General features: G+C 39.4%; 3 protein-coding genes and 1 long non-coding RNA gene across 9 annotated transcripts in view; 1 reads left to right on the top strand and 3 right to left on the bottom strand.

Moving 5' to 3' along the window:
* LOC136413143 (uncharacterized) lies at positions 1-7310 on the bottom strand. 5 transcript variants are annotated; one of them, XM_066396529.1, is made up of 9 exons: positions 7088-7310; positions 3543-3721; positions 3331-3493; positions 3104-3280; positions 2859-3054; positions 2606-2779; positions 2400-2497; positions 1436-2111; positions 1-1312 (listed from the first exon to the last, which is right to left on the bottom strand). In XM_066396529.1, the coding sequence occupies exons 2-9, from the start codon at positions 3719-3721 to the stop codon at positions 48-50; spliced, it is 2928 nt and encodes a 975-aa protein (XP_066252626.1). In that variant the 5' UTR covers positions 7088-7310; the 3' UTR covers positions 1-47. The 5 variants fall into 5 exon arrangements, with proteins under 5 accessions (XP_066252626.1, XP_066252629.1, XP_066252627.1 ...); XM_066396532.1 differs by having other exon boundaries at positions 1-1270; positions 7088-7309; XM_066396530.1 differs by having other exon boundaries at positions 7158-7306.
* The window catches only part of Naa15-16 (N-alpha-acetyltransferase 15/16), a 30060-nt gene extending 3172 nt beyond the window's left edge, over positions 1-26888 (top strand). Inside the window, exons 12-17 of one of the 2 annotated variants that reach the window (XM_066396534.1) lie at positions 8069-8110; positions 25191-25384; positions 25450-25558; positions 25613-25755; positions 26004-26207; positions 26262-26888. In XM_066396534.1, coding sequence (XP_066252631.1) covers positions 8069-8110; positions 25191-25384; positions 25450-25558; positions 25613-25755; positions 26004-26207; positions 26262-26453 — 884 coding nt within the window. In that variant the 3' untranslated portion in view covers positions 26454-26888. The remainder of the gene's footprint in view (positions 1-8068; positions 8111-25190; positions 25385-25449; positions 25559-25612; positions 25756-26003; positions 26208-26261) is intronic. The other variant, XM_066396535.1, reaches the window with a different exon arrangement.
* LOC136413126 (adult-specific cuticular protein ACP-20-like) lies at positions 16621-18021 on the bottom strand. The gene is made up of 3 exons (XM_066396508.1): positions 17683-18021; positions 17073-17257; positions 16621-17024 (listed from the first exon to the last, which is right to left on the bottom strand). Exons 1-3 carry the CDS (start codon positions 17948-17950, stop codon positions 16926-16928), a joined length of 552 nt encoding a protein of 183 aa, XP_066252605.1. The 5' UTR covers positions 17951-18021; the 3' UTR covers positions 16621-16925.
* On the bottom strand, positions 24660-25306 carry LOC136413147 (uncharacterized). Its single transcript, XR_010752451.1, has 2 exons — positions 25173-25306; positions 24660-25047 (listed from the first exon to the last, which is right to left on the bottom strand). It is a non-coding gene; the product is annotated as an uncharacterized lncRNA (long non-coding RNA).
* Positions 26889-27189: the final 301 nt, after the last annotated feature.

The following is a 27189-nucleotide window of genomic DNA, read 5'->3' as shown; positions in this document are numbered from 1 at the left end:
AAATTACAACTGATCACAGACCAATTCATACCGCATTATCAGGCACATCATGACGTCTTATCATTCTTTTCGTCCTTCTCCATCTTAGATTCCTCCCGTCGCATTCTACCTTCTCTCTCAAAGAAAAACTGCCCCGCCTGCCTCCTTCTTTCGGCCTGAGGAGTGAGGAAATAAAAGTGCGCCCCCTGATCCCCCGGTAGAGGATAATGTATATAACGTTCTCTGCCTCTTGGATTGAAAGGAGGCGGTGTGATTTCTATGGCCTTAACGATCTCCGCCCTGTTATCATTTTTAATGTGTTCGCTTTGCCCCTCAATTGCAGGTCTCACTTCTGCGTAATTTACTTTTACGTCACTCTCCAAACTTAGAGGTCTATCTTGATAACGTTGCCTCAAAGGGGGACGTTCCACTGGAGGTAAAGGAGTAGTGGAGCTGGGCAATTTTCTCCCAAAGACCGAAAAATACTGTTTCGTGTTCTCGTCGAAATAGCCTTCGTCTGGCTTCGTGTAATAACCCTGATGGACTGGATTTGGAGTGACTTCATAGGAGAATTCAGCTATAGGTTTCGAAGGAGTCACCACCACTTCAGTGTTGCGTTGCGGCAAAAATCGCAAAGGATCGGAAATATAGGCGGGCGTATTTTTCTGCTCTTCTTGAAAATATTGCTGTGGAGGTCGTTCTGAGCTGTAATACGAAGGCTCGTCTACGCTGAGCTGTTGCACCTGCTGGTAATTAGGCCTCTGAGTTGGCACTATTTCAATGGCTGGTTGAATTTGCACACTATACTGAGGAATTGGCTTAAAACTGTCTTCACTTCCATCCATTAATGGAGAGGGTCGAAAAGCTTTTCCTCCTTCAGGCCTCCGGTAATGTTGAGCCTCAAAACTATATTGATACACTGGCTTGGGCGTGGACCTGTGGGTGCTATAGTGCTGCTGTAGATGGCTTTGCAAATTCGCGATGTGTATGCTGAAAGTGTTTTTGGGCCTCTGAGGTACGTAACGGAAGCGAGGTTTTTCGCTCTCGTATGGCCGACCAGTGACGTAAATATATTGGGGTTTATTGGCTGGTGTTCTGATTAAGGGTAGTGGAGGAGGCGGAGAGGACTTGACGTCGACGAAAATAGGGCTCCAGTCGTTGTAGTAGTCCTGGTTTTGCTTGGGCCGCGGGTTCTCAGTAGTAATGGTATTCAGGGCTGGATCGGTTTCCTCATAGTAGTAGAAATTAGTCTGAGGGGGTGGGGTGGATTTGGGGTGCTGTGTTCTTAAACCTGTAAGGGATGGTGTTAATTTGATGATGTGATGTGTTCTGGCTTCAAGGAATAATAATTCTTAACCTTATTTGGATTACAGAGTTTCATATTTTGCTTACTTATGATAGCATTTCCTCATTTTGACTTCATTTTAACTCATATTTTTTTACCGCAAATACATACCTATAGAGAAGTTCTCTTGCGACGGCGACACCGAACTAACCTCCACATTTGTCTTATGATACTTAAGAGGCACTTGTGTGGTTACAGCCCCATTATACTGGTTTTCCCTATATTGAGGCCGTTGTTGTCTATTTGCCCCGAAATCTGGCCGATGTCTGTTGATTTGGTCTAAATTCACCGGTCTAGGACCTATTTCATTATTGTACGGTTGTTCTTTTGGTGGCAGCAATTCGTTTTTCACTGGTTTTAGGACCGTAACCGGAGGCCTCCTGTTTTTGCCGACAGGTAGATAAGTCCTATTCAATTTATCCACATGAACTGGCAGAATGGTGATCATCTTCGGCCTTCCTGTAGTTGGAATGGTCGTTCTCAGCAACTTGATAGTTTCAAGTGGTTGTTTCTGTTGAGGTCTTCTAGAGGTGTGCACCCTAACAGTGACTTTACTATAGTTCTTAACAACAGACACTTTGGTAGGAACGATTTTTGTTGGCCTTTTAGTAGTGCTAATTTCGTTGCCCAGAGGCCGTCTCGTTGTGGTGGCTGCTTGTGTTGTAGTGACATGTTTAGTGGTATGTGTGGGTTTTCTTGTGGTTGTCGCGGAATCTTCTTCGAGGGGCGCAAAGAATTTTGGGGGCGGTGGCAAAATAATGCCCGGTACTAACGGACCGGGTGGCACCTAGAAATAACAATTGTAGAGCCAGAAAATGACATGTGAAGACCCATGAAGAAAAGAAGAAGACTTTTTTTGTGAGGTTGTAAGGAAGAAAGCGCACTAGTTTAGGATTAGTTTAGATTTTGAAAGTTAGTGACTACATCGATGGAGAGTAAGTGTTAGTGTAGTTTGCAGCCCGAATGCGACAGAATCCCATAGAAAGACCTACAAGAAAGAAAACAGTTAAACGGGTTAATAGCGAGAAATGAAGTCTATTAGTAAGAGCGTTAAGGATTGGGAAAGATTACCTACCAAACTTGAATTATCCTTGGGGTAGAAAAAACTGTAAGGCGGAGGATAATATATTGATGGGTCGTCTTCGTCGAGGATATCTGTGTTCGTTGCGTTCCCTAAAACGTCCAAAGTCAATTATAACTTCGAATTTTAATTTTTGTGAGAGTGGTTAACTTGAACAATGGCTCTTTATATACATGATGTGGGTCCGGTGTAACACTTACCTAGGGGAGCTGGTAGTATCGCTACCCCAGGAGGTAAATGCGCGAACGAAGGCGGCAAACTGCCGTTCAAAAAGGTGGGGGGGAACGGCATCCCCCCTGGGGGTTCCCCCGAGACAGGTACTGACACCGCAACTTCCCCGGCAGAAGGGTTGGCCGGATCGGAATTGGGAGAGCCTATATATGAATTAGTCAATGGATGATAATGATTGGTAGTCACTGATGACGAAGCTGTTAATGCTTTTGTTGTGGTTACCTGCGTCCGGGAAATATTGACTTTGCGGGGGGATTTCTCCGTCCCAACCTGGCGGGGGAGGTAGGGCGTAGGCCGGCGTTTCTGCAGACGCATTAAGCGTTCTCGAAGAGTTTGTGCCCAAGATTTGAAGGGGCCCGTCGTCGGTGAGCTGGACAGGAAAGGGCGGCGGGACCGCCGGGTTTTTGGGGATTTTTACCTAAATGCAGAAATTGTAAATCCTGCCAAATGCAAACTTTTCATCATACTTGATGCAGAGGTGCGTTGTAGTCGTCGAGGGGCTGCCACAGTTGCCCCACATAATCCTGTTTGGCATCGTCGTGCGCCGGATAGCCACCACCTTTAATTACCAAAAGGTGGTTTTCGGCCAACCAAATGTCGTTTTTCGTCAGTCCTCCAAGGGTCGCGATATTGTCGTTAGGAACCTGAAAAAGCCTAATACACGACTTTTCTAAAAAATCTAATTTAACGTTACCTCATGGTTAGAGGCATAGCTTATAATCCCAGGCCTTTTGGGTGGTTTCTTGAACAGCTCCTTTTGAATCAACCCATACTTGCCGTCGGCTACTTGTTGCGACAGCGTTTTCCTTTCATCCCCTCCTTTTCCTGTGTTCTGTTTTTTTGTGTTTTCTCCGGCACTAAAGTGCTCTAGTGTTTGTTTTCATCAAACTGGATTTCGCCACTTACCTGGCAGTAATCAACTCGGAATCGTCGCTGGGGTCCGGATTCAAAATCCGCAAGTGTCCGCCGACTAAGCGGTGCAATTGCCTCTGCAGGGGATGTAAACGAGCGTTCGGGGTTGCCAAGCAAACGGTCAAATGCAATATGAAGGCGAAGATGTAGGGCCATCGGTGCCGATATCGCATCTAATCAATCACATCTGTTTTTTATGAGGCGGTACTTTCACACTTATATTATTTAAACAGCAATTTACATTTGTACCTACATAGTTCTGTCAAGGCCGTCAGAACGCACTGATATTTAACAGTCCTTTTAACGCGCCTTAATAACTCGGCAATATCAATTTATTTCAAACTTTGTCCTTTGCCTGCCTCGTAAAAGACAAATTATCAGTGGTCATTAAATCTGGTCGTCTTGGAGGCCGTTTTGTCCATAATGTCGTCGGTAGACGTACGTTTAGGTTTCTAATAGATACTTATCTCACTCCGAAAAAAATAGTCCAATCACGTTTCTTGGACGCGAATTTTGCTTTGCAGGGCATTTCACTTTCGTTTTTTGTTCCTGCCGTCTATATGTACGTTTACTTGGGCAGTAAGCTATTAAATAAAGTTATAGCCCAGAATGGTAGTAAATAAGGAAAAGTCTCATTTGGTATGCGACTGGGTAGGTCATTGGTCTCTGCTATTAACTGTGTAAACATTGATATATTGCACAAAAAAATTAACTCAATCTGATATTTCAAAATTGCTCTTCAAGCGTCAGCCTAAAGAACATCCGATCTATGTCGAAACATTGATCGCACACTTGAGCAAATTATAGTGCTTAATTGTAGTTTGTGGAATGTGCGGCTTTTATTTTAACCAGGGGGTCTGCAGCCGCAATTATCTTTGCTGTAAGGTTAAATCGGAGAGTTTTTGGCGTGAACTAAATAGGAAAATGTAGGCGAATCAACCAAAACACCTTGCAGCGAGACAATAAGGCAAAATTTCCCAAACAAACAATGGACAAGTTGTGCAAAAGCTGAGTATGAACTATTAGCTGTCAACTGCAAGCTTAAATTAATGCTAATTTGTTAATTACACGGTCTTTTTTTGTTTTGTTATCTCTGGTGGTTAGTTTGTATAGTTTGAGCAAAATTCGAATGTAGCATTGGACGTTGGTAATTTCATGTAACATACCAAATTTTTCAGCTCTGTTTTAGTGGGCACGCCCATATATCCCCAGGTTATATGCAATTAAAACCTAAGTAGCTCGGTTAACCGCAGGAAATTGTATGGGGTTATAATCGGTTTTCATTGCATTCTTGGTAGATATTTTCGGAGAACTTTTGCGCAACATTAGCCAGGTGACTCATGGGATCATTGCAAGAACAATACACAGGAACTCTTTCGCTCCAGTTGCATAAATCACTTTACGAACTAGACCATTGGTAACAATATGTCATTCTGCCGAAAATTACATTATAAACTGCCAGTTCAATTTTTTATGTCGAAATCCGGGCCATTAAGTTTCAAATTCAAGAATACAACCGGTTTAATAGCCCTAAACGATCGGTAACTATCGCTTTCCGCATTTTTCAGTGGCGCAATTGATCCTTGCCTCTGTTTGTCTTGTGCCCGCTTATTTTTTTTTGTTTGTTCATTGGTCAAGCATTTGCATTAAATGGCTTTGGAAATACGGCTAATTACTCTAAATCTTAAGTCAAATATTGTTTTTAGTAGTACCTTGTTAATGTGCGTCAGAGATGCGCAAAACATCGTGATTTATAGGGGTCAGATATTGAGTAAACAGGATCAAACATTTATTAATTGGACATATTAAATTTAGTCTGCGGTTATGGGTAAAGTTTATGGGTGTAGGCATTCGTTTGCCATTTGATCTTGCGAGCAGTTCGAGCTGAAAATGGACATAAACTTGTTACGGGATCACGTTCTCGTAGGTTATATTCAAACCAGCCGACATAACGAGAACTTTTCACACTCATACCTTTTTTATTTGCATGTCGGTATTTCAAATGGCTAGCAACGCATATGGCGCCTTTTACCGTACTCGTGTCATGTGGAGATTCTATCGTCTTGTTAGCTACTTTGCAATTTTTTAAAATTTCAAATGTGTTTTTTTTTTGGGGGGGGGGGGAGAAGTATATACCCATTTAATAGAATATTAATTAAAGATATAATAGAATATTACATTTTCACTCAAATTTTGTCCAAATTGTAAGAGCCAAATGAGAAAGATTTGATTTGTCTCTTAAGATTTGGATTTGCCTCCACTGTGTGGCTTAGTTATCTATTACAGATAATCGCAAGTGGCGCTCCTTATCAAGTCTCCATCTTTCTCTATCACGTGTGTGTTTTGAAACAGCGTAAGCCGACATGCAATTTCTACGTTCAAACGTTGCCTTGGAGGCGAAAATGGAGGCTTCGTCTGAATATTATTGCAGTCTTTTTAAACAACTGTTAAATTGTTAATCAAAAAAGTAATCGGATGATGGAATGTTTTATTTTCATACTTGGAAGTACATATTAATATTTAGGTTAATAATTTCCAACTGCTTTAACTTTTTTCAATGGAAAGTTTAGGGGAACCACCCCTTGCCGTTCTCTCATATATTTTTCGTTATGTAGGGCCAAATTATTAATGTTACCAGATTTCAACACTGACTGCAGGTTAATGTCCATGGAACCTCTGAAATAGAGCCTAGGTAGACATTGGTTGGAATGTGGGTTTCTATGGAAACTAGTTTTGATGTTAAAGTTAACAGCACGTTAGTAATTTGGCTCTTAATCCCGAGATCGCTCATATAACAATTCAAATTATCCACGATATATTAATATAATAACCATTTTCTCAACTTTTTGGATGGTTTCCTCATTCAAGCTAAGGTTGAGAACAGTGAGAACCATTTGGCTCGTGTCACGGTCTCGTTCTTGTCCGAAATTTGAAAAGAATCTAATTAAGATTTCGGCAATGACAGTACAAGTTGGTTCATTTGCACACATTGTCCTGCTTCCAAGGTCGTGGTAGAAACTTACCAAAGACAATGCGCTTTTAAATACTTTAATAATTTGGTTTGCACTGCTGCTAAGACCCAAGTCTCCCTTTAACCGTCTCATCAGGCAAATAATTAAAAGCAGTAGCGGTTTAATTGATGATTCTGTTGATAATCAGTTCTGCCCGGTAGATTTTTCACGATTTACCTGCTATTCAGTACGGAACCACGAAAATTCAAAATTAATGTCTGTGTTTGAAATTTATTGGTTATACAACAACTATTGCGAAACTGGGCCGTTGTTAACAATAATTAAAATCGTTTTATAACTTTGTTAAGGAAATTTCTCGGCCGATATTTCCATTTTAATTACATCTGGAGCGGTTCTTGGTACTGTCATTTATGTGGCAATTATAGAAAAGGAAAAGCTACGTTTAGTACTCAGCCGGTTTACCTACTACAGCTGCTGTAAATAATCATTTTCGAACGCTCTGTTTCCTGTAATAATCACGGGGTTTGTTCTGTGCAGTTCCGTTTAAAGCTAGTTTTATTGAAGTACCTTAATGTTAAAAAATCCAGTCTACAAACGAAGGAACCAAACACTCAACTCGAGCGCCACCAGAACTCACGTTATCACTTCAAACCGACTCATCACTAAACCATACGAATCCCCATGATTCAACCTGAGTACCATCAGAGGGAATTCCTCCAAGACAGGGAATTCCTTCTTACTGAGAACAGGTAGGCTCGCGTGGTATCCCCCAGAGCGAAATCTTGACTGGCGGCCGGTGCCCACCATGAAGAAGTCGGCACCGTGGTCGGACCCCATCAGGTGGGGAATTTCATTGTTTACGAGATACTTAGTGGAATTGAATCGGCCAAATTCATCATGGATAATCGCGCAAATTGTTTTGTTTATGGATTGATCGTTAATTGCCGTTCTTCGTTTTTTCCTAATTAAGTTTTAAAGAAGATTTAAAAAAGGATTACGAGTCCAGGTTCTGGTTCCGATTTAGCGTTAATTGTCTGAAATTCAACGAGTAAATTAGTATGGCCGCTAGGAAATGGAAAATATTGTGGTTATGCTTTGCAATATGCGACATGGATTATAACAGCTCTTTTCACAACAAAATCAATTTCCCATTTATTAATTGGTTTAGCAACGTCACACTCCATTTGCCGAACCGTTTTGAGTTGATATTAGAGTTCCCTCGTAAGTCGCAATTACACGGAACACGCCCTTGATACTAATTGGCCTTGATAGAGCTGAGGGTGATAATTAGGGTAAGGTGTGACGATTTTAAGGTGGAACTCGCATAGATGACACTGCACAAGGATCCAGGATGCAGGAATTATTGCAAGTTTAAGGTGTACCCACCTTTACGCGGCAGCCAAGTGTGAAGTCGTTAGGTTTTTTGGACGGTTTTTTGAATAACGCCATTGTTAATTCTTATTAATGAATTTCCTACTGAAATGATTTATGGTCAAGATCCACATAAATGCGCTCGGTATGTGTGATTAATTTTTTTTTTCTTTACAGGTAGGTGGTCTAGTTTTCATAACGTTTGGTCGTCGCGTCAAGGTAAGTTTAATATAATTATCAATTGCGCAGTTTATCCTTGAGTGTTTCTTAATTATTTGCCCGCTTCGACAAAAGCCTAAAGGCACTTTGATTTTCAGAAGGGCTTCAAGAAACAGTCAATGGCGGGTTTGTGAGAAACCGCGGAGATGGATCGTGTGACTGACCTTGCCTAATTAATCCGAGAATCGAGCATAATAATATAGTCTAAGACAATTTTTACGCTTATTTACATATAAGTACAGCGCATTGTCTCAAATCTTGTTCTCACGAATGCATTATGTTATTCGAGAGTGATGGGATGCCATTGATTTACGCAAATTGTTCATGCATAGCAGAGACGTATTTAGGCCGAAAAGCTCACGAAAGCAATTTCAATATTAATTATCCTGATTTTGCGACGTGGACCATTTCCGTAACTTTGTTAAACGTTCGCGTAACCTCAGAGGACTTTCAGCGTTAACGCAATTATCTTGACCATCTACAACAAAGATTGGCTTAAGCAAAATTTCACGGTCCAACTATTTAAGAACGCAGTTACACCTCGGTGTTCTTGGTACGACCCTGAACTTACTTATTTAGGTACTCGCACAACAATAAGAATAGTGAAAATTGTACTTGCACTTTTCACTTTTTATCTTGTACTTAAGTATTAAACCCTGGGAAATATCAAACAAGATCAAATAACATAAATCGTGGCGAAGAATTTTTTTCTTTGGCAAAGCACGCGATTGGTAATGTGACTTGACTTAAAGGTGCACCCACATGGAACCGCGGCGATTACGTGTATACGTGATGAAAATAAAAGTTCCGACAATAAGATTCCGCACGCCCCAACGATTTCGGACCAAAATATTGATAAATTGGCCATGGCTGACCGGCGGCCATTAAACTCGATTGTTTTATGCTCTGTATATCGCAGGGGTTTCGCAAAAAGATCACAGTAATAATAATTAAAAAATACGTTTTTTTCAAAATCAAATAATGTTTTTCACTCTAACGTGAAAAACATTGAAGAGCGTGTGTTTTTTATTTTTCACTCTTGAGGCTCTATCACTCGTGCTTTGCAACTGACTTGACCGATATCAAATAATACTGAGTTGGTCATTGTCAGCCTTTTTCAGGATTCTCATGCTTTGAATGAGCGTCTGAATTAACCCAAACGTTAAAGATAAACTTTGATTTCCGTGAGTCGAAGATTCGTGTAGTTTTTGACGATCGATTTGGATTTTACAACCATTTTGAGAACGCACGTTTTCGTCTTCGTCAAGTCGAGAACTTGAAAGGAAAATTTGAAGTTCGCTTGGTCGGGTTTCACATTTTGTTGTTAACAAGCAGGATTTAATGTCGATCGGTGTAATGGTGGTTTAATGAAGTGTAGTAATTACGGCGATTACCTAAAAATCAGAACTTTTTATCTCGAGAGCGTGGCGAACGTGTTAATTGAAGTCGAGATTATTGATCACTCATTAATATACGTGTCAGTTACAACATTTTGCCGTCGACAACATCGCGAAAAACTAAAATCATTCAATCATCGCGTATAAAACTCATTAGAAAATGTTGCTTTATACCACTCATGCCCTATTGAGAGGACTTGTTTCGCTCGTCACGCAGAATCCCGGTCGTCTAACAAAACTACGCATTTCCTAACTGCACACGAGAACACTGTCCATGAAACATAACGAGTATGAGGGTGCGGATTTCTATCCCGCATCGCAGTGTTTGCAGAGCGGGCCACCTCCGCTTCCAGGAGGTGCATGATATGCTTGTTTAGTCTAAAATGGCCTGTGAAGTCTCCTACTAGGTCGACCCGTGCAAAAGCAGATAACACATTGAATAATTTGTGGATAAAATTGATATTGTTTTGTGTCACTTAACGCATCCGCCAGGCGTCCCTTATTGACCAGGGCGTCCAAGATAAGGATGGCCGGCATGGGGAGCTTGTAAACGGTAATGGATATTATTCATTATTTTTTATTTTGAGAGAAAACGCTGAAGCATTATTTTTTTCTATAAAAAATTGTTAATTGACGTGCTGGTAAACACCTTGTAAATCAAGTTCCTGCAGTCAAACCATAAAATTGCAGTAATCAGTGCTGCGCGCCGTGTAGAGGAACTGCTCATTCCTCGCCATTAATTTTCGTCAATTTGCATTGGTAATGCGTAGCTTTCCCGCAGCGATGGTGGCTATAACGAAAGCCGCACAATTTAAGAAATCTAAAACAAAGAATTTGATCTGTAGACATGTTTTATATATGTAGACACGCCCATGCTCTGGCCCTGACAATAAGCCCCAAGACACTTTAAACCTTGAACCACTTTTCTTCGTACATGTCGTACGATCTGCATCCTTCCCAGTATTCCGCGTTCCTTGGATGCATTTCTTGTGTTGCGGTCACACTTTGTCGTTTGAAGTGGTCAGCTGGCGGTGAAACTGCAAATTTCTATGCCGACAGATGCCACAGTTTACTCTGGCGTTCATTATCTCCTAATACGGTGCTGGAGGAAGTAGATCGTGGACAATGGTCAAGATTCGATTAAATTATGTATACGAAAACGGGAGTCCTTCATCGAGGCGTTCTAGCGTAACTCTTATTAAAGTGCTTTCAAAAACTTAAGTTTGTGCAATAAAAAATTGTTGAACTATATTAACAAGCCGCAGATTGCAAAAATAGGAATAAGCGCGTATTATATCATACACAATATTGCAACCGGGGGGCAATTAATTTTAAACAATAAAAGAATTTATTGTTGTTTTCAGCTGAAACTTGCAAGTCGGGTTTGTGCGGTTTTATATACTCCAGAGAGAAGGTGCAGGTTATTTAATTAGCGTTCTTTTCAGGTTTTTTTTTCTCGGTTTTTTTATACGTAGATGTTTTCGATTTAATCATAATTCTCATTCAGACGCACTAAACACAAGATGTTAATTAAGACATGGCTAATTAATGTGGTATTGTTGGTCTCAACAATGCTGCCTTAAACGTCATCTCTAAGAAGAATCTCCTTTCAAAGGGCTTTTTTCAATGAGCCCACGACAATCTTCTTTATAAGGTCCTCATGGGCGTCTCTCTTGGGCAATGAAGTTTTCGTTAGGGGCATCCCACCGTAAATGACAAATACCATTACCATGTACGTTATGAAAGAGCATTAAGGACATAACGATGTCCCTCCTGCAGTTCGTAACGCTAACTGACAATGGCACATAAGCCCACATGCTTGTGTAAACATGGGTGTTCGTCACTAAATATTAATTTGTATAATTTTTCGTTTCATTGTATTTAAATCAGGCCATGTGGATTGCGGAAAAATAACTTTGCAGAGTGTCTTAAGATGTGTATTATCACGATTGATCTAATTTCTGTCAGGTGGTCTTGCCGCGTGACCTTTTAAGGGGCGTGGTTCCTTAACACTTCACTATTGTGTTCTTGTGCAAATCGTAATCGAAATAGAAAGGAATGGACTTTTCTGAGGGTCTAGTTTTGGAGTTGTTTTTTTCTCCATGTCCGCAATGGTGCAAAAAGCTCTAAAAGAATTTCCTCGTCGAACAATGCAATTGCACATTATAAAGCATTGTGACTGCGGCTAAAACTAAGAAAGTCATTTAAAAGTGTAATTTCGTATGCAATTGCAGGGAATTTAGATGTCGAGTTTGCTTTGCTTATTGTATATGTTGCATTGTCGAGCCTATTGTGGATTGAAACCTCGTAAATATTCATGTGAACTGTGGGCTTTCAATAAGCATAGCTTCATGAAACACTTTTTCCACGTGGATACCGTTTGGAAATGGCTGCGATCAATTGATCCTGATAGCTACCAGAGTGGTCAGCCAATTATCTGTTGAATGGCATGAGCAGTTAAAATAAATTCGCTACTTGATACCTGTACCGCTCAATAAGGCTCACATTTACTTCGATGTCGTTTATACTCTTCTTTTTTGTTAATTTTTCATTTTAAGCCTTGAAGCTGTAAAGCGCAATCCCAAACAAGACTCGAGGTCGGAGGATTTGAGGAAGTCAAAAAATCTCTCGAAAGGCAATCATGATACGTCAGTTGGCTCTTAATAAACCGTTCGGCATTGCACGGATCAAGCAAAGTAGCGATTTAGTAGCAGTACAATCTGCCTGCCTGCTGCATCCAATGTCATTGAATGAAAGTTGAAATAGAGCTTTGCTGGGATGAATGTGTGAAATGGCAACAGGGCGTTCTGCATTTGTTAAAATAATGCTCGTCATTGATGGACGTCACGTTGTGAATGTAACTGGTGTCAAATATTGCGACGTTGTCAGTTGTTTCAATTTTTTCAAGGACGATGTTATGAAGTGAACTGAATCTAAATAAAGTGGAAACCTTTATTCCCAGCGAGATTTTGTTGATGTTATCTGTTTGTAGGCTAATAATAGAACTTCAATGAAAGTAGTGTAAGTTGCGTGTTGGTTGATTGAGTTTCTAACAGAAATTTGGGAAAACCTGCCTCAGTATCACCAGTATAAAGACTGTGATCACGATTTTTCAAATTTCTAAAGCTTTCTTCTCGTTCCTAATTTAATAATTAATTGCTCCAGGATCTCGATAGAAATCTGAAAATGACAATAGCACGTGCTTCATATATCGCCTTCATGGTAGCTATTGGGCTCTATAAGTTATCTCAGCAGTTTCGAATAAAACGCTATTGTCACTATTTCTTATTTTTCTTAAAATCTCTTTAGAAAAAAAATTAACGAATTGAATAGACAAAATTTGGAAAACTTTTTTTCGTCGAAATTTTTCAAATAAGGATTTGTTCCGCAGTGTGCCGACTGACCTGAAACAACTTCACTATTTTTTTCCGCCGTGAACGCTGAAGAAAAAACGATAGCGTGCCCGCTGCACGATCTTCCGAAGCGCCGTCTTCGCTTATTATTTAACTCGGTAGACGACCGTGTTTAACCTTTGAAGAAGGTATTCAAGTTCATGCTCTTTAGCGGGAATTCCGTGCATCGATAATAGCAATTACTGTTGTTCTTCGTGACGAAGATGCGCCCCTAACTAAAAGGTCGCGCAAAGTGTCCTTGCGGATGGTGCACATCATAATGGGACGAATCGTCCTTTTTCCTTTATTAAAGCGATAATGTCATAGTTAATGGCATTGTGGGAAGACGGTGGTATTTGTCGTGCCTGTCTTGCTCAGTTGGTGACTAGGGTGCACTTGTCTATAATTGTAGCCTTCACTTTTTCTAGCCTGACACTCATTGAGAAAGCCGTATGTGTGTTTTTCTAATAAATGAAAATCCCAACAAAAAGAAATCTGGCCGATAATGGAGACATTATCTCACGTAAATGAATGCTCATTGAACTGAAGCACTTTCATCTCGAGACCTCTTAAGTAGACTACTTTCGACCGGAATTTAATATGTTTTATTAATATGGGAAAATGAGCTTCGTTAGCGCTTCTCTACTCAAGTTCAATGGCAGCAACGTTCTTTTTCATTTAATTGCGAATCTTGGTAAATACCTACTGTACACATGTTGGAGAAACCGCTTTGGAGTCAATTGCCTGTCAATAGCGAAGGTCGTCGATATTAATTACACACCCCGTGGTCCCGTATAAGGCCGACCAATGGGAGCACACCATCAACTATAATTATCATAGGACCACGTAAAAATGGAATCTATCGTCCTTGCTCTAATCACGAATTCTTGCCAACACCATTGTTTTCATTTCTGGGCTCGTGCCCGGCATTTTTATTTCCTTATAAGGCGAAATTGAGCTTCGAAAGTCGGTTGTTGCTGGCTTTATTGTTGTCGTCCTGGCCATGCCATGAATTATAATATCAGAACTCTCTTCTCAACAACTTGGACAGACTAACGCAGCTCCTCTGAAAAAAAATGTACTATTTCTATTTGCAAATATTGAACAGTCATTTTTTTTCTGTGGCGGTATGCCGGGGGCCACACCCAGCGGTTATGTAAGCTTCGGTAATTATTAGAGTAGACGCTTTGAATGCAAGGAAATAGTATTTTTTCGCCTAGTGGTCTTGTTTTGGAAGACCATACTTAAAATGGTGAATTGCTACTTGTAAAAATTGTTATGTAAGGCAAATAATCGGAATTCTCGGTATTGAATAGTCGGACTGAAAAGTGCTTTTTGTCCTCGACCATTTGAGAGCCATAAATCACGTTGTGAATGCGTGATTGGTGTCATTATTCACTGTCATTGATAATCAAGTAATAAGTTCATTTGTGCCCGCATAGGATTGATTATTATAACTTTTAATCTATTAAATTAAAAAGTTGTAATTTTGTAACATTACAAACATCGAAATAATTTCAAAAGTTTTGATAGGTTTTGTTAGGCTAGAAGCATTGGTATTCCTGTAATTTGTCTCACTGATATCAGCACATTCATCATTTGATCCTTAGTAGGAGAAATTTACTTTTCGATTCAGGACCAGTATGCATCTTGCCAGTAGTATGGTAATAAAATCATTCCCTATTAGGGAATACAGGAACTACATACATCAGTGCCGAAAGCTTTTCAGGATTTTTATCGAGAAATGATTTTGATTTTATATTGAGGGAAATCTGTCTTGTCTGAAGATCGCCAATAAACTTACTTTTGCTCCTTTATCCTTAATGCAATTACTGAATGAATCCCAGAAGCATGTTTTACAGCCCTCTCCACATATTAAATCAGTCACTATGTTTTAATACCAATTTTTCGCCTTAAGGTTTCAAAGAGATAGTGAAGTAGCAAGGCGCGGCCGTCGGTAGTGAAACGTTTCATGGCGCTTTGTTCATTCAAGGTTTCCTTTAAAACTATGCGAAAATGTAATCGTTGAAAGTGCACTGCACTTTATTGACCACAATATTGCTTTTACCCAGTTTATTAGATCTTTGTCCGCTGGCCGACAATTTAGCAATTACATCTATCTCTAGCGACATTTTCTTCCATAATCCGATTGTCAGTCGGATCGATTTTACTAAGGAATCCGCGGACCGTGGATAATGTATGTAAGTGGAGTAAAAGCGCTTGGAACCGCAATTATTGTGGGTGCACAATTGTTTAAGCTGGTGCAACAGCCGGCCCCGCCCAAGATTGCGTCCCTCGATTACATTTTCGGTCATTCAATGGGGCCCCTCACTTTCCTGGTCATGGTAAACAATTGTTTCTGAAGAGGTGATACATTTTTTGTTGTTTATCTAAATTATCGTAAAATTTAACGCTGTGTAGATGCTGTGAAGTAGAACATACATTAACTAGATTATTTTAGCCTATATTTGGTAGTGATTTCGTTAGTCATGTACAGAACTCTCGTATGTGATCTTTATTACCTTACATTAGTCCCGAATGAATGTATTATAGTATGGATTTGTCGAACCTTTGGTGATTTGCCATTGTTTTATCCTACTGTGCAGCAGTTCTGTGTTCACCATAATGTCATGAAAAGTGAATGTTTGTAACCTTCATGGCGTTATGTGGTAGTTTCATATCCACCTTAATGTCAAGAAAAATGAAGTATTTTTTATTTTTGTTTAAAATTTTAATAGATGTACTTGAAGCAATTAGTAACAAGTTATACGCAAATGATTGCGAAAGATATTTACGCAATTTAATCCCTTTAAGTGGAAAAGGCGATAAGCACAAAAAGTGCATTTACCACGTGTGGGCCTCAAGGATGTTCCATCTAAGAGGAGTTGCACCAGTCACCTCCAATTGATGAAGCCGGCGAATATGTTCGTGTAACTTCTTAATCTAATTGGGCAATGAGATTGTGGTGGTCTCAAGTACACTATCTTGATATGCATGAAAGCTGGATAATTCTTCAACGTGCCCAGATGCCTTGATGATATTGTTTGAGTGGAAATCGAGAGTACGGTGTTAGAGTCCTCTTTCTCTCCTACTCACCTCACTATCTTTTCCTTTTTCTCTCTTTCTCTCTCGTATTTGTCAAATTAATTGAGTCGTCTCATTTATGTTCGAGTTTCCGAAGGCACACGCTGATTGGATGGAAAGCATAATTGAAATAGAGTTGAACCTTGATGTAAAAACAGTGATCTGATATTAGAAAGTGGCAAAAATAATGGAACTTAATTATCTATATTTTTCGTTTCCATGAGTATAGAAATCGAATTTAAATTGAAAAATGTTATGTACTGTTTGCTTTGCTTTAAACATCTCACATCTCTCAAAAACACAACTAAAGCACTTATTTAATGTTTTTATTTATTATTTTAATAAACTTCTCTTCCAATTTGCATTTTTCCATTTTGATGATTTTTAAAATATATTTTACATAATCCTATTACCGATAAAATCGCTTCGATAAATATAACAACGCTAGAAGTCGCGTAACGTACAACGTTATTATTTTCGGATAGATAACGTTGGAGTAATTGCAAATTCGAATTGTTTCCGCATTGCGCCCCCGTACACGTAATGCGATTTCGGTAAATTGGATTGCCCAGCCGTTAGCTAATTATTATCCAATTAGGAATGTTGAAGAAGACACGTGGAAGAGAGACTCGGAGTGTTAAAGTGATTAAGAACACTTTATTGATTCACATAGGTACAATCAGCTACAGAACTATTAATCCTAGGACAATGCCAGTTTTCGTCTATACATAATAAATAAGATGAGCAACTCACTATACAAAAGCGATATTACATGTAAAAAAATATTATACATTGAACAATTATAATACTAAAATGCAATAGAAGAGTTAGTCCGAAATTCATATTATATACGCAAAGTAAAATGGCACAGTGAACCATCAAGAACACAGACAAGGTGCAGTGATACAGTCTTATTTTCTTGTAAGGGTTTGACGTAAGTAGTTAGAGGCCCAAGCCTAATCCAAGCCCTCCGGTGATATAGGTTTTCTCTGGGTGGATAGCTTTGCCAATTCGCGACACATGTGCGTTGAATCCATTCACCTGATAATTCCAAATTAAAACAATTTATTTTTTCATTTGCTAACTTACCTTATCAGCAGTATATTTAACGACACGGATGGTACCGTCGGGTTCAGCTAAGGAGTATTCGCCACGGACGACATCTCCTAAACGTTCTTCAGATTGTTCCTTTTGATCTCCGGTTTTTGGGTCACCCACAGCGTATTTATATTCGTATTTGGGAACTGTGTAATAATCGACTGATTTGCCAATACCTAGGAAGCAGCAAGAGATAAACTTCGAGTCAATAATTAATAAAAGTGATAAGAACTGTACAAAATGTTGCTACCAAATTGTCAAGAAATTTACTTAGGGGAGTGACGATATTTTCAGATTAAATTTGTTGAATTGTTTATTATTTGTGTTCCAAAGAGATGTACTGAGAACTGCACATTTTTGCCATCACATTACAAAGAATTAAGCTTTAAAGGACATATTTCAGCGTTTCTTAGAGTAATTAAATAAAAACAAAATAATTACATATTGGTGACGATCAGGCACTTCGTGATGAATCAAAATAATGCAACCAAGAAATTACAGGTGTAGGAACGTTGGTCATTCATTTTTGAATTAACTGGCTAATTAGGAATATCCCGATATCTCGAAAAAATTTGTGCACGAAAACTCAAAATTAACTTACCACCGAGACCACCGAGGCCAATAGATCCCGTCCCCAAAGCTAATGGAGTGGCTGCTAGGGAGATCGTAGGGGTGGCAACAGCCAAAGGTTGAATTTTGGAGAGCCCCAACCCTAAGCCGCTTCCCAAGCCGCCACCCAATCCCACCAAACCGCCCCCTAAGCCCAATCCTCCTAGTCCCAATCCCAAACCTCCGGATACGTAGCTGAGTCCTCCGTGGGCGGTCTTCGCCACGATGGCTACCAGTAGGATGCAAATTTTGGAGTACATTATTTTTAGTTTCTAAGAACTCGACTGCTTTAGAGTGTGATTGATCAAATTCGGAAGAAAACTGATACAGTATTGGGCATTGTCGTTCGCTTTTATAGTAGTCGAAACGGTAGCGGCCACCGAGAAAAATGCAAGGAAACTCGCTTGGGGATCGATTCGGCCCGCAACATGCCTCATTGTCAGGGTGGCCGGTTCCGATTTTTTTAGTCGGTACCATTTGGGGGGATACTGTTGAAGGAAACGGGTTAACGGTAACGTTATAAACCGAATAAATAGCTTCAAAACATGTGTATGTAGCAAGTGATTGAGGTGTTTCGTCAAGATTTAGTTAAACGCGACTTTGATATCTGTAGGAAAGATGGCCACATTAATGATATTTGATCGCTAGTGCCTGTCTAATATGCTGTAAGTTAACGTGAACAGATTTCCTTTAATTATAACGTGCAGGGTGTCATGATTCATAATTTAATGTAGATGTCGTAGTAGCTGCCTATTCCCAAATACCTATTCCTATTAGACTCAGATGTGAGGAAATTGCATCAGATTTAACTAGAATTGGGACAATATTCACGTACGGTGCAGGTATTTACATCATGTGCTTGGCGACCTAAACAAATTGACAAATGTAAACAATAGTGCGGGAGCAAATGTGATTTAAACTAAATTATGCGCTGTAAGGCTGACATGAACTGTGGTATTTTAGCCTATTTAATGACAATCTTTTCTGCTCATTACTGTGTATCGTGGCAGCACTGCAATTCATTAAAACAATCATTTATAATCAAAACGTTTCAGGTTTATTAAATCATTAGTTTAATGCCATAATAATGAGGTGACTTTGGACTAGTTGCATTTTTACGAGCACTAATCTAAATAAATTCCATTATTCGCAGGGAATAATAACGTTTTTCTATCTTCCACTCCATGCTCTAATTAGGCTCAATGAAATGGCATATTGGCAGGATTATTAATTAAAATATCTAATTTCATACAGGTCCTTGTGGCTGTTGCAGTTATCAGCCGCATGCAGGCGTTGTTTCACAGCCATTTTTCATATGCTTGTCAGCAGGTTCCTTATTTAGTTTATCTCGAAAGTAGTACATTTTCGATCTTGTTTAATATCCACGCAGCCCACCTAAATGTGACATGCCACGAAAATAAATCAGATTATTCGATAATGTTCAGGTTCAGGTGGTGTTTCGCAATAGGGAGCTTTAGCAGGGGACAGAACTGATGTAAGAGTTCGCGTTTGCCACAAATTCAAATTAATCCTTGAAGTAGCACTTTGGGGACGGGGTGAAATTTCTATAGAATTTTGAAGGAATTGATGGTGTCAACCGATATTACATTTTTTAGGTTGTTTTAATTGTATGATCCTTTCTTATAAATATGTAATTAATAAAATTAACGTCTTGAGGTACTTGTGATGGTCAAGTTAAACAACCAACAACAGCACTAAGACCAAAGAACCGGTCTTTTACCATATTGTCAAGAAACTCACGTTAAACAGCGTGAAATTTCTGAGAATATCTTCCTTCACCACATTGCCAAGAATCATATATCGTTTAATGATTCCAAATTTTGAAAATCTTAATATTCTTTCCCACGTAGTTGCAATTTTTTTAAAATTTTCATATGAACCCTCATATGATGTAATATATTTTGTCGTTTGTAATATTTCGCTCCCACTCGCTGGTTTAAGCAATAATTTACTAATTTAAATGCTAAAACAAACCCATGAAACCTACTATGGTTTTGACAGTCACTGTACAACGGTTTTTCCTCCCTCTCAAGGGGGTTTATTCGAACCACGTATCTCCTTTGAAAATTTATGCATAGGAATATAATATTCTGCTCATCTTAGTTCGTTTGGCATGCACTTCATGTTTCATGGCATTGTGAGAACGGGGAAAAAGATAGGTGCTATTGTGTTTCTATTATATTGCGGAAATTGGATTTTTAAGAGGGGGCTCTGCCTAAGGGCTCTTGTAATATAATTTCTTCCTCACTAAGCTCTCTTGAAGCCCATGCGATATTCTAATAATTAACTGGAATTTATACAAATTCGGACAAGATTAGGCTAATGTGTTAATCTAAAACAGATAAATGCACCGTGATCATTAGACCGTGTCGATACGCTCAATAGATTTCATTATTTACCATACGCATTTAGTGGTGACGAAGGTGATTAGCAAGTCAAATCGCCTGTCCTAATGTCACTGCGGATAAAATGGTCATTCTTGACACAGTTAATGATATGAGACCCATATAATTATTTGATAATTCTGCAAATTGTGTAATGTTTCATAACCCTTAACAAAGGGTCTTCTTGACTGATTTCTGAAGAATGTTTCTTCTCACTGACGCCGGCGCCGGGATCCAGTTGTGGTGTCAACAAAAATGCGCAACCAGAAGGCGAGAACCTTACATGGCACGCGCTACCATTGGGCAACACCATGTCAACCCGTTTATTAACAGCCAAACCTAAATGCGTTTTGCCCAATTTTTTCGCAGGACTCGTTCGTTAGTCCGCCGTAATGAGATTTTTCGACCGCATTGTCATGTTAGATTATTCTGCAAAAATTTTTGAAGGCCCCGTCGGGGGTGACCGGTATAAAAGCTTGGTCCAGGATCGTTGGAAATCACAGTCGTTCGTCAGCTTCCAGCAGTAGAACCATACGAAGATGTTCAAAACCCTGATCTTCCTTACCGCAGTGGTGGCCTGCGCCTACGCCGTTCAATTGGTGGACTACTACGCCTACCCCAAGTACGAGTTCAAGTACGGAGTCGAAGACCCTCATACTGGAGACCTCAAGCAAAGGGCGGAAATCAGGGATGGTGACTTGGTCAAGCAGGAGTATATTTGGGGGGAGAAGGACCGTATAGTGAAACTGGCTAAAGTCGATGCCCATGACGTGCCTGTCCAGATTGCCATTCATCATTAGGTTTAGTGTCTTCAAGTAGGGGGTGCTTAGTTTTTATTTATTCTTGTCTGAGTTCTGTTGTTTCATGTTTCCTTTTCCTTCAATAAAATGCGTGTTTTTGCACTGGGACACCGTTATTTTAGGGACTTATAGAGGTGGTGATGCCCTGCTTCTTTAACTATTTTAATCAATAACGACAAGTTGATTGAACTTTGCTGGCACGTAAAGTTTGGAAATAGAACCTGGCCATTGATCTGTTGCCCTATTTCTAGGAAAAAATGTGCTCGTTGCAAAGTTAGCGATTTACCAGAATACTTTAATAATTCGGACCTAACTCTACGAACAACAGGAGATATCTGGATCTAATGCCGCGTGCCCATCCAGCTGACAAAATAGAAATACATAAGAAACAGAAACACACCTTTATATGCACTTTTAGCGACAAAACAGTTTTGTGACCACGTCCACATCGCAAGGCATTTATTCCAAGCAAAACAAGATTTGAAGGTGGCACTGGAAATCTCGAAACGCTTTGCGTGATGCGGAAGCTGACGACTACGAGGATTTTGTGTTGGTTATTATCATATTTTGCTAAAAATAAACGAAAAGAAAAGCAGTTTTGGGTTAGAACCACATGGCAAAGACGCGCAAGGCATGGACTGATTAATGAAAGAGAATGATGAAGACCACATAGGTTTATCTGACGAAATACGTTGGTGTTTCTCGACATAATTCAATAGAATTTCCATAGACAGTTGGACAAACTTTTTGTTGAAGGAAGTGGACGTTTCTTCAACTATCCAATTCCTTAATCATATTTCCGCCGTACTTCCGCAATTAGTACTGAATGAACATTCACGTAACACGAGCGATATTAAATTTTGTATCCACGTCCACACCGGACCGACGTAGTCTCTACATAGAGAACAAAACAAAGCCCTTTTGATATTTACCAACAAGAGACGGCATTCAAAATTGCTGCGAAATTCGCAGACAAAACATAAATGAGACTATAAAGTCTTGTTGCCATTTTGTTGGTCAGAGTAGAGCGACCGGACATGGAAACGTCGAAGCTGCATGGAGGACATAAATGCCAAATTCCTGTCAATTGGCAGTGGGATAGCAAAAAGGTAAAAAATAACGCCTCCCCCACAATCCGACGCTTTAAACTTGCACCCAACTTAGGCTCAAATTATTATAGTTCTGTTAACTTTAACGGAGGGGTAAAATTCCTATTAATTTCCTTATTCACGGAAACTAAGTTTCAGGTCGAGTTACCAGCACTTCAATAATACTTTCTTTACCGTAATAAGAATTTTATAACTATTAAAGATCTCGTCAAGAATTTTCCCAAAAAAAAAATCATTTTGGCTATTCAAGTTCTCATTTTTCCTCTCTGTGTCAGGGCTGTTTCTGCCAATAAACTGACTTCCAAGATCATGTTGCTGTCTCTATCTACCACGTGAAATAACAAAAGATAGCCTTATTTATGGGGTTTCCATCGTCCTGGAGGAGAGATTAAAATGAAGAGTGCCACGACTACAGTCATCCATTGCAAATATTTGGTGTCACTTATCCGGTTGCAAATTTGAATTGGACGATTGGAGTTTGGGCCTATAATTTGAGAACCGAAAAGGAAGTCAATTTCTGCAGATTTTGGTGAAAAACACGTGGCAGGTCTTGTGGTTCTGTGATTAATTACGTAAAAAAAATGGTCGTGTTTTTCAAAGTTTCTTCACTTTCGTCCCATGTTAACCAGAGGTTTGCGATACAAAAGATTGGTTTTCGTAACTGATCCGACTCCCTATTAAGCTAAAATCACTAATTTAAACACTGAAGGGCTTAGCAAAAAATTTATTATTGTCAACAAAACAACCCCTTAAAGACTACAAGTGGAACCTGGAAATTTACACTATTTTCATCCCCATCAACACTCAGGTCACGAAGAACTTTGCACTTTTTTAAACTCCATTCGCAACTATTTACAACTTCACCTAAACAATTTCCCCTATTAATGTTTGATTTCGAATTTAACTTGCTGCGAGTTCTCGTCCAACTTCTTCAATTTCACTTCTCTGTCTTTCTCACCCCATGCGTATTCTTGCTCAATTGTGTGTCCGTCCCTCTTCTCAGCTCTTTCCTTCTTATCTTTGGTATGCGGGTCTTCCACCCCATACTTGAACTCGTACTTGGGATAAGCGTAGTAGTCGAACGTCTTGTACTCCACCGCAAGGGCGCACACCACCACCAAGGAGAACACTATGAGGGTTTTGGTCAACATGTTTGTTATGCAGTGTCAATTGAAATGTGATTTGAAACTGTCCGCGAAAGGCTTTTATATGGTTTTCGAGCGGGTTTTAGTAAATTTTGGGTCTAAAAATACGAATTAACATTTTACGTGTGCCTTATTACCGTAGTAAAAGTTCATTAGTTAAGTCGCTGTTTATTAATTATTGTAAATAGACGGCGTATTAGGAATTAAGTGAATGTTTAATGGTTTGATCGAAGAGGTTTGAATTTCAAGTCGGTCTAATGCCGGTTCGAATCAAGTTGTGTAAGTAGTTCCGGATAAAGAAGTCGTTCTGTTCAGATCTAAATCAGGACATATTTGTTTTAGATAAATCTCTGGTGGGTTTGGAAAACTCTGGAAAATGTTTTGCCGCTGGTGTTGAAGCAATTGCAATAACACTTTTAAGTTTATAGAAATATGCGTTTTACTGTTTAGCTTACACGAAGTGTTCTCTACAGTAGTATTTCGGCTCGTGATTTAGATAAACTTGTTAAATTACTGTTGCTCGCTTTAATTTAAATAGGTACCCTCAGGAAGCTCACAATCGTTTTCCAAATTTTAGATCGGAGTTGTATAAAATCACTTATTCGAATTGATTAGTTAGAACCAACCCAAACTATTCACATTTTTGGGTAAAATACTGCTGTTATACTATAGTGGGGGAGAAGCTTCACGGCACTCTCCAGAAAATCTTTTTTGCCTTCTTTATCTCGATTTTGGACCACACGAACATACGATTTTCCAGTGCCCTAAAGTCTCAACTCGCAAGTTGATTCGGCAACACTGCGCTTCGCTTTTGTTTTCGTCAAAATCACTCCCCCGTCAATGCGTCCCAACACTTCAGCGTTGCCAGATCCACCTTTTAATCCTGTAATGATGCAAAATGATCAAGACTTTTTAAACTGGCGAATTGTATTTTCAGACATGCACAATTTTAGTTTATAGATTTCTGAAAATTTTAATTTACTTGAAAACTCTAGAGTTTTACGTGTGTTCTGGCTTGCAAGGAGAATTGCCAGTTGCGGCGGTTGCAGTTCTTTTAGTTTGGGAAGTGTTTCAACATCCTTGAAACTTTTTGCGATGTTGCCAGAATTTACTATTAATCCTAGAAATATTGCTAATAATTGAAGTCCATTCTATAGTAGGGGAAAAGCTCTATTTTTTGTACTTAAGCGCGACTTTTCGGCCTAAGGGCCAAAGCACTTTTGGCATGAGGAGTTGGGAGCTTTTGGTGGCTGAAAAAACAGCCCCATATTTTTTGTACTAATTACGGTAACTAGATATAGTGTTCCGAAACTGTAGTATTTTCTATTTGCGTCCGAACATGAGACTTCCACAACAGAAACGTTTAATTAAATCCTGTCTATTGGTTAGATTGTGATTTCTGCAGAAACCCGCATGACTTGGTATTTTGACCTCAATTGATTGACAACATGGCCATAAACCAGTACTCGAAAAAATCGCGCATTAAGGGCAAATGACATACTCGAAAAAATAAACTCAAACAATTATATTATTAAGAACAAAACAGCTACAAAGTCCTATGGCTACTTTCAATGCTTGGGCACATTGACCTCGAATTTCACAAATTCCCCATCGGTGTCCCATTTCTTGACTTCAACCTTCCTGTCCTTTTCCCCCCACTTGTACTGCTGCTCTACCTTATGTCCGTCCCTTTTCTCCTCTCTCTCCTTCTTGTCTTTGGTGTGATGATCTTCGACCCCATATTTGAACTCGTACTTGGGATACGCATATTGCTCGACGATTTTGTGCTCCAGGGCCAGGCCACAGGCCACAACCACCATGAAGACTATGAGAGTTTTGGACACCATTTTAGTGGGCTTCGTACTGTGGCCCGAGCGTTTGCGGGACTTCTCTTTATACTGCCAAACACAACGATTGTGCATAAATTACATTTTTTGACACCTTTAAATTTTCATAAATAGTAATTACTTCGTTATTAAGCTAATGATTGTTGACCTCTTTGGCCTGATACACTTTCACTTACGTTGTATCTACCTTGCAGAAAATCTAGCGCCGTCGGAACTGAAGAAGCTCAGGAACAAGCAGAGGAAGGCGAAAAAGAAAGCTGAACAAGAGAGTGCTCAGGCCAGGGAAGCTCAAGTGAAGCGGGACCAGCATCACAAGTCCAGACAACAAGGAGATGTGGAAGCGGACGCTCCACAGCTGGACGAACTTATACCTGATAAATTAGCAAGGGTGATTATCTAAATTACCATTGTTGTTCTCGTATTCAACGAGGTAAACACATTTAATATTCATAGGTTGATGATCCCCTGGAGCAAGCCATCAAATTTTTGCAGCCCCTGCAGGCGTTAGCGAGGGACCGGATAGAAACTCATTTGATGGCCTTCGAGGTTTATTATAGGAAAAGTTAGTTTATTTAGCAACTAAAGACCATAATTAAAACTTTGTTTCTCCCTAAAGGAAAAATTCTTCTAATGCTCCAATCACTCAAACGGGCCCATCAAGTAGATCCTCATCATCACAAACTGCATCGCTGCCGCATTCGATTTTTGGAAGTTGCCAACGAGAACCAGCATGTGTACGATCCTGCTGTTTTGGAAGTGGTGAGTCTTATTTGTCCCTTTTGAAGACCGTCATTTGTACACGCACTTTTTAAGCCAGTTGTAAATCTTACTACCTACTTAAGCCTAACCACTTAAGATAATTCTCAAGTCATTTCGCCGATGAGGCCAAATTTTATATCCCTTGTGGATTTAAGAGCGCGTGTAATACTGTAAAAAACAGACCTTTAATAGGGGATTATTTAGAACGAATTGTAAAGTTTCCCAGCGTTGAATTATTGAAATTGCAGATAAGCACCGAGACGAAGGCTCTGCTGAGCACCAAAGAACCAAATGTGTTGAACAAAGAATTCCTAAATAGCAACAAAGATAGTTTGAAGGCTTCACTGGAAGGAGCCTTAGTTCTTTATCAGTTGGACAACAAGGCACAGAAGGACGCCCTAAATCTAGTCTCAAATATCGATAATAAGAAATACAGTGATGTAGATATTGAGGTGAGTGTTCGCAATTCTCCAAATATGGTAAAAAAAGTGGTATTTTTTTTTCAGATATGTACAGATATCCTTAAGCACCTGGGCAATGGGTCGTTGGGTCCCTGTACGCAAACGCAAATCGACGCTTTCGTCGCGAAATGCCGTCAACGTTTCGCGTACGCGCAGGCATTTAAACCGCCCCAAGCGCAGGATCGGATTCAACAGCAACCGGAAACCAATCACGTGGCTGACCAAGACAGTAACTGATCGAGGGCAGAAGGGGTGGGGGTGCGGCTAGAGTGATTTGGTGTTATCGCGGTTGCGTAAAATTAAAAACAAACTTGTCGGACAGTTTTGGTTGTTTTCCAAGAAAACCGTTTTAAGTAAGACGCCTTTAGTTATTAGGCAGAGACGGACGAAGTGGACTTTTTTTAATAAAACGTTTAGGTGTATCTACTTTTTTGCAAAAATGTGAATAATTGCTTTAACCTAGTTTCATGCGCAGTTGAAAAGTTGCGATATCACTAGATGTGACACATTCAACAAGAGAAGATCTACACAGTTTTACTCTTTATAATCATTACTTTTGACGTTTTATTTGTATAAAATTTGTAAAATAATACGAGGCGCAGTCGGCGCGGGTTTGAGAGCTCCGCGAAGAAGTTCGTAGTGAAGTAAAACAATAAAAACCAGTGATTTGTATTTTGTTTTATTTGTTAGAATCTCACCCCCAAATGTGTGTTCAACGAAAAGAATGTAGAGAAAAAACGTATATTAAAAAATGTGCAAAAAAAGGAGTATTGAAACAAATAGAAGAAAAAAATGCATATGAAAATAAGTGCAAAAAGGTGTATTGAAAAAATAGGAAAGAGTCGGAAAAAAAATGTATATGAAAAAAGTAAAAAAAAGATGCATTGAAAAAAAATATAAGGAAAAAAAGTGAGAAAAAGGTTCATATGAAAACAATCGCAAAAAAGGTTTATTGAAAAAAATAGTAAAAAAA

The sequence above is a fragment of the Euwallacea similis genome, chromosome 13 (assembly GCF_039881205.1).
Source record: "Euwallacea similis isolate ESF13 chromosome 13, ESF131.1, whole genome shotgun sequence".
NCBI classification, from domain to species: domain Eukaryota; kingdom Metazoa; phylum Arthropoda; class Insecta; order Coleoptera; family Curculionidae; genus Euwallacea; species Euwallacea similis.
The sequence above is the reverse complement of the archived record's forward strand: the minus strand, read 5'-3'. Positions and strand labels throughout refer to the sequence as shown.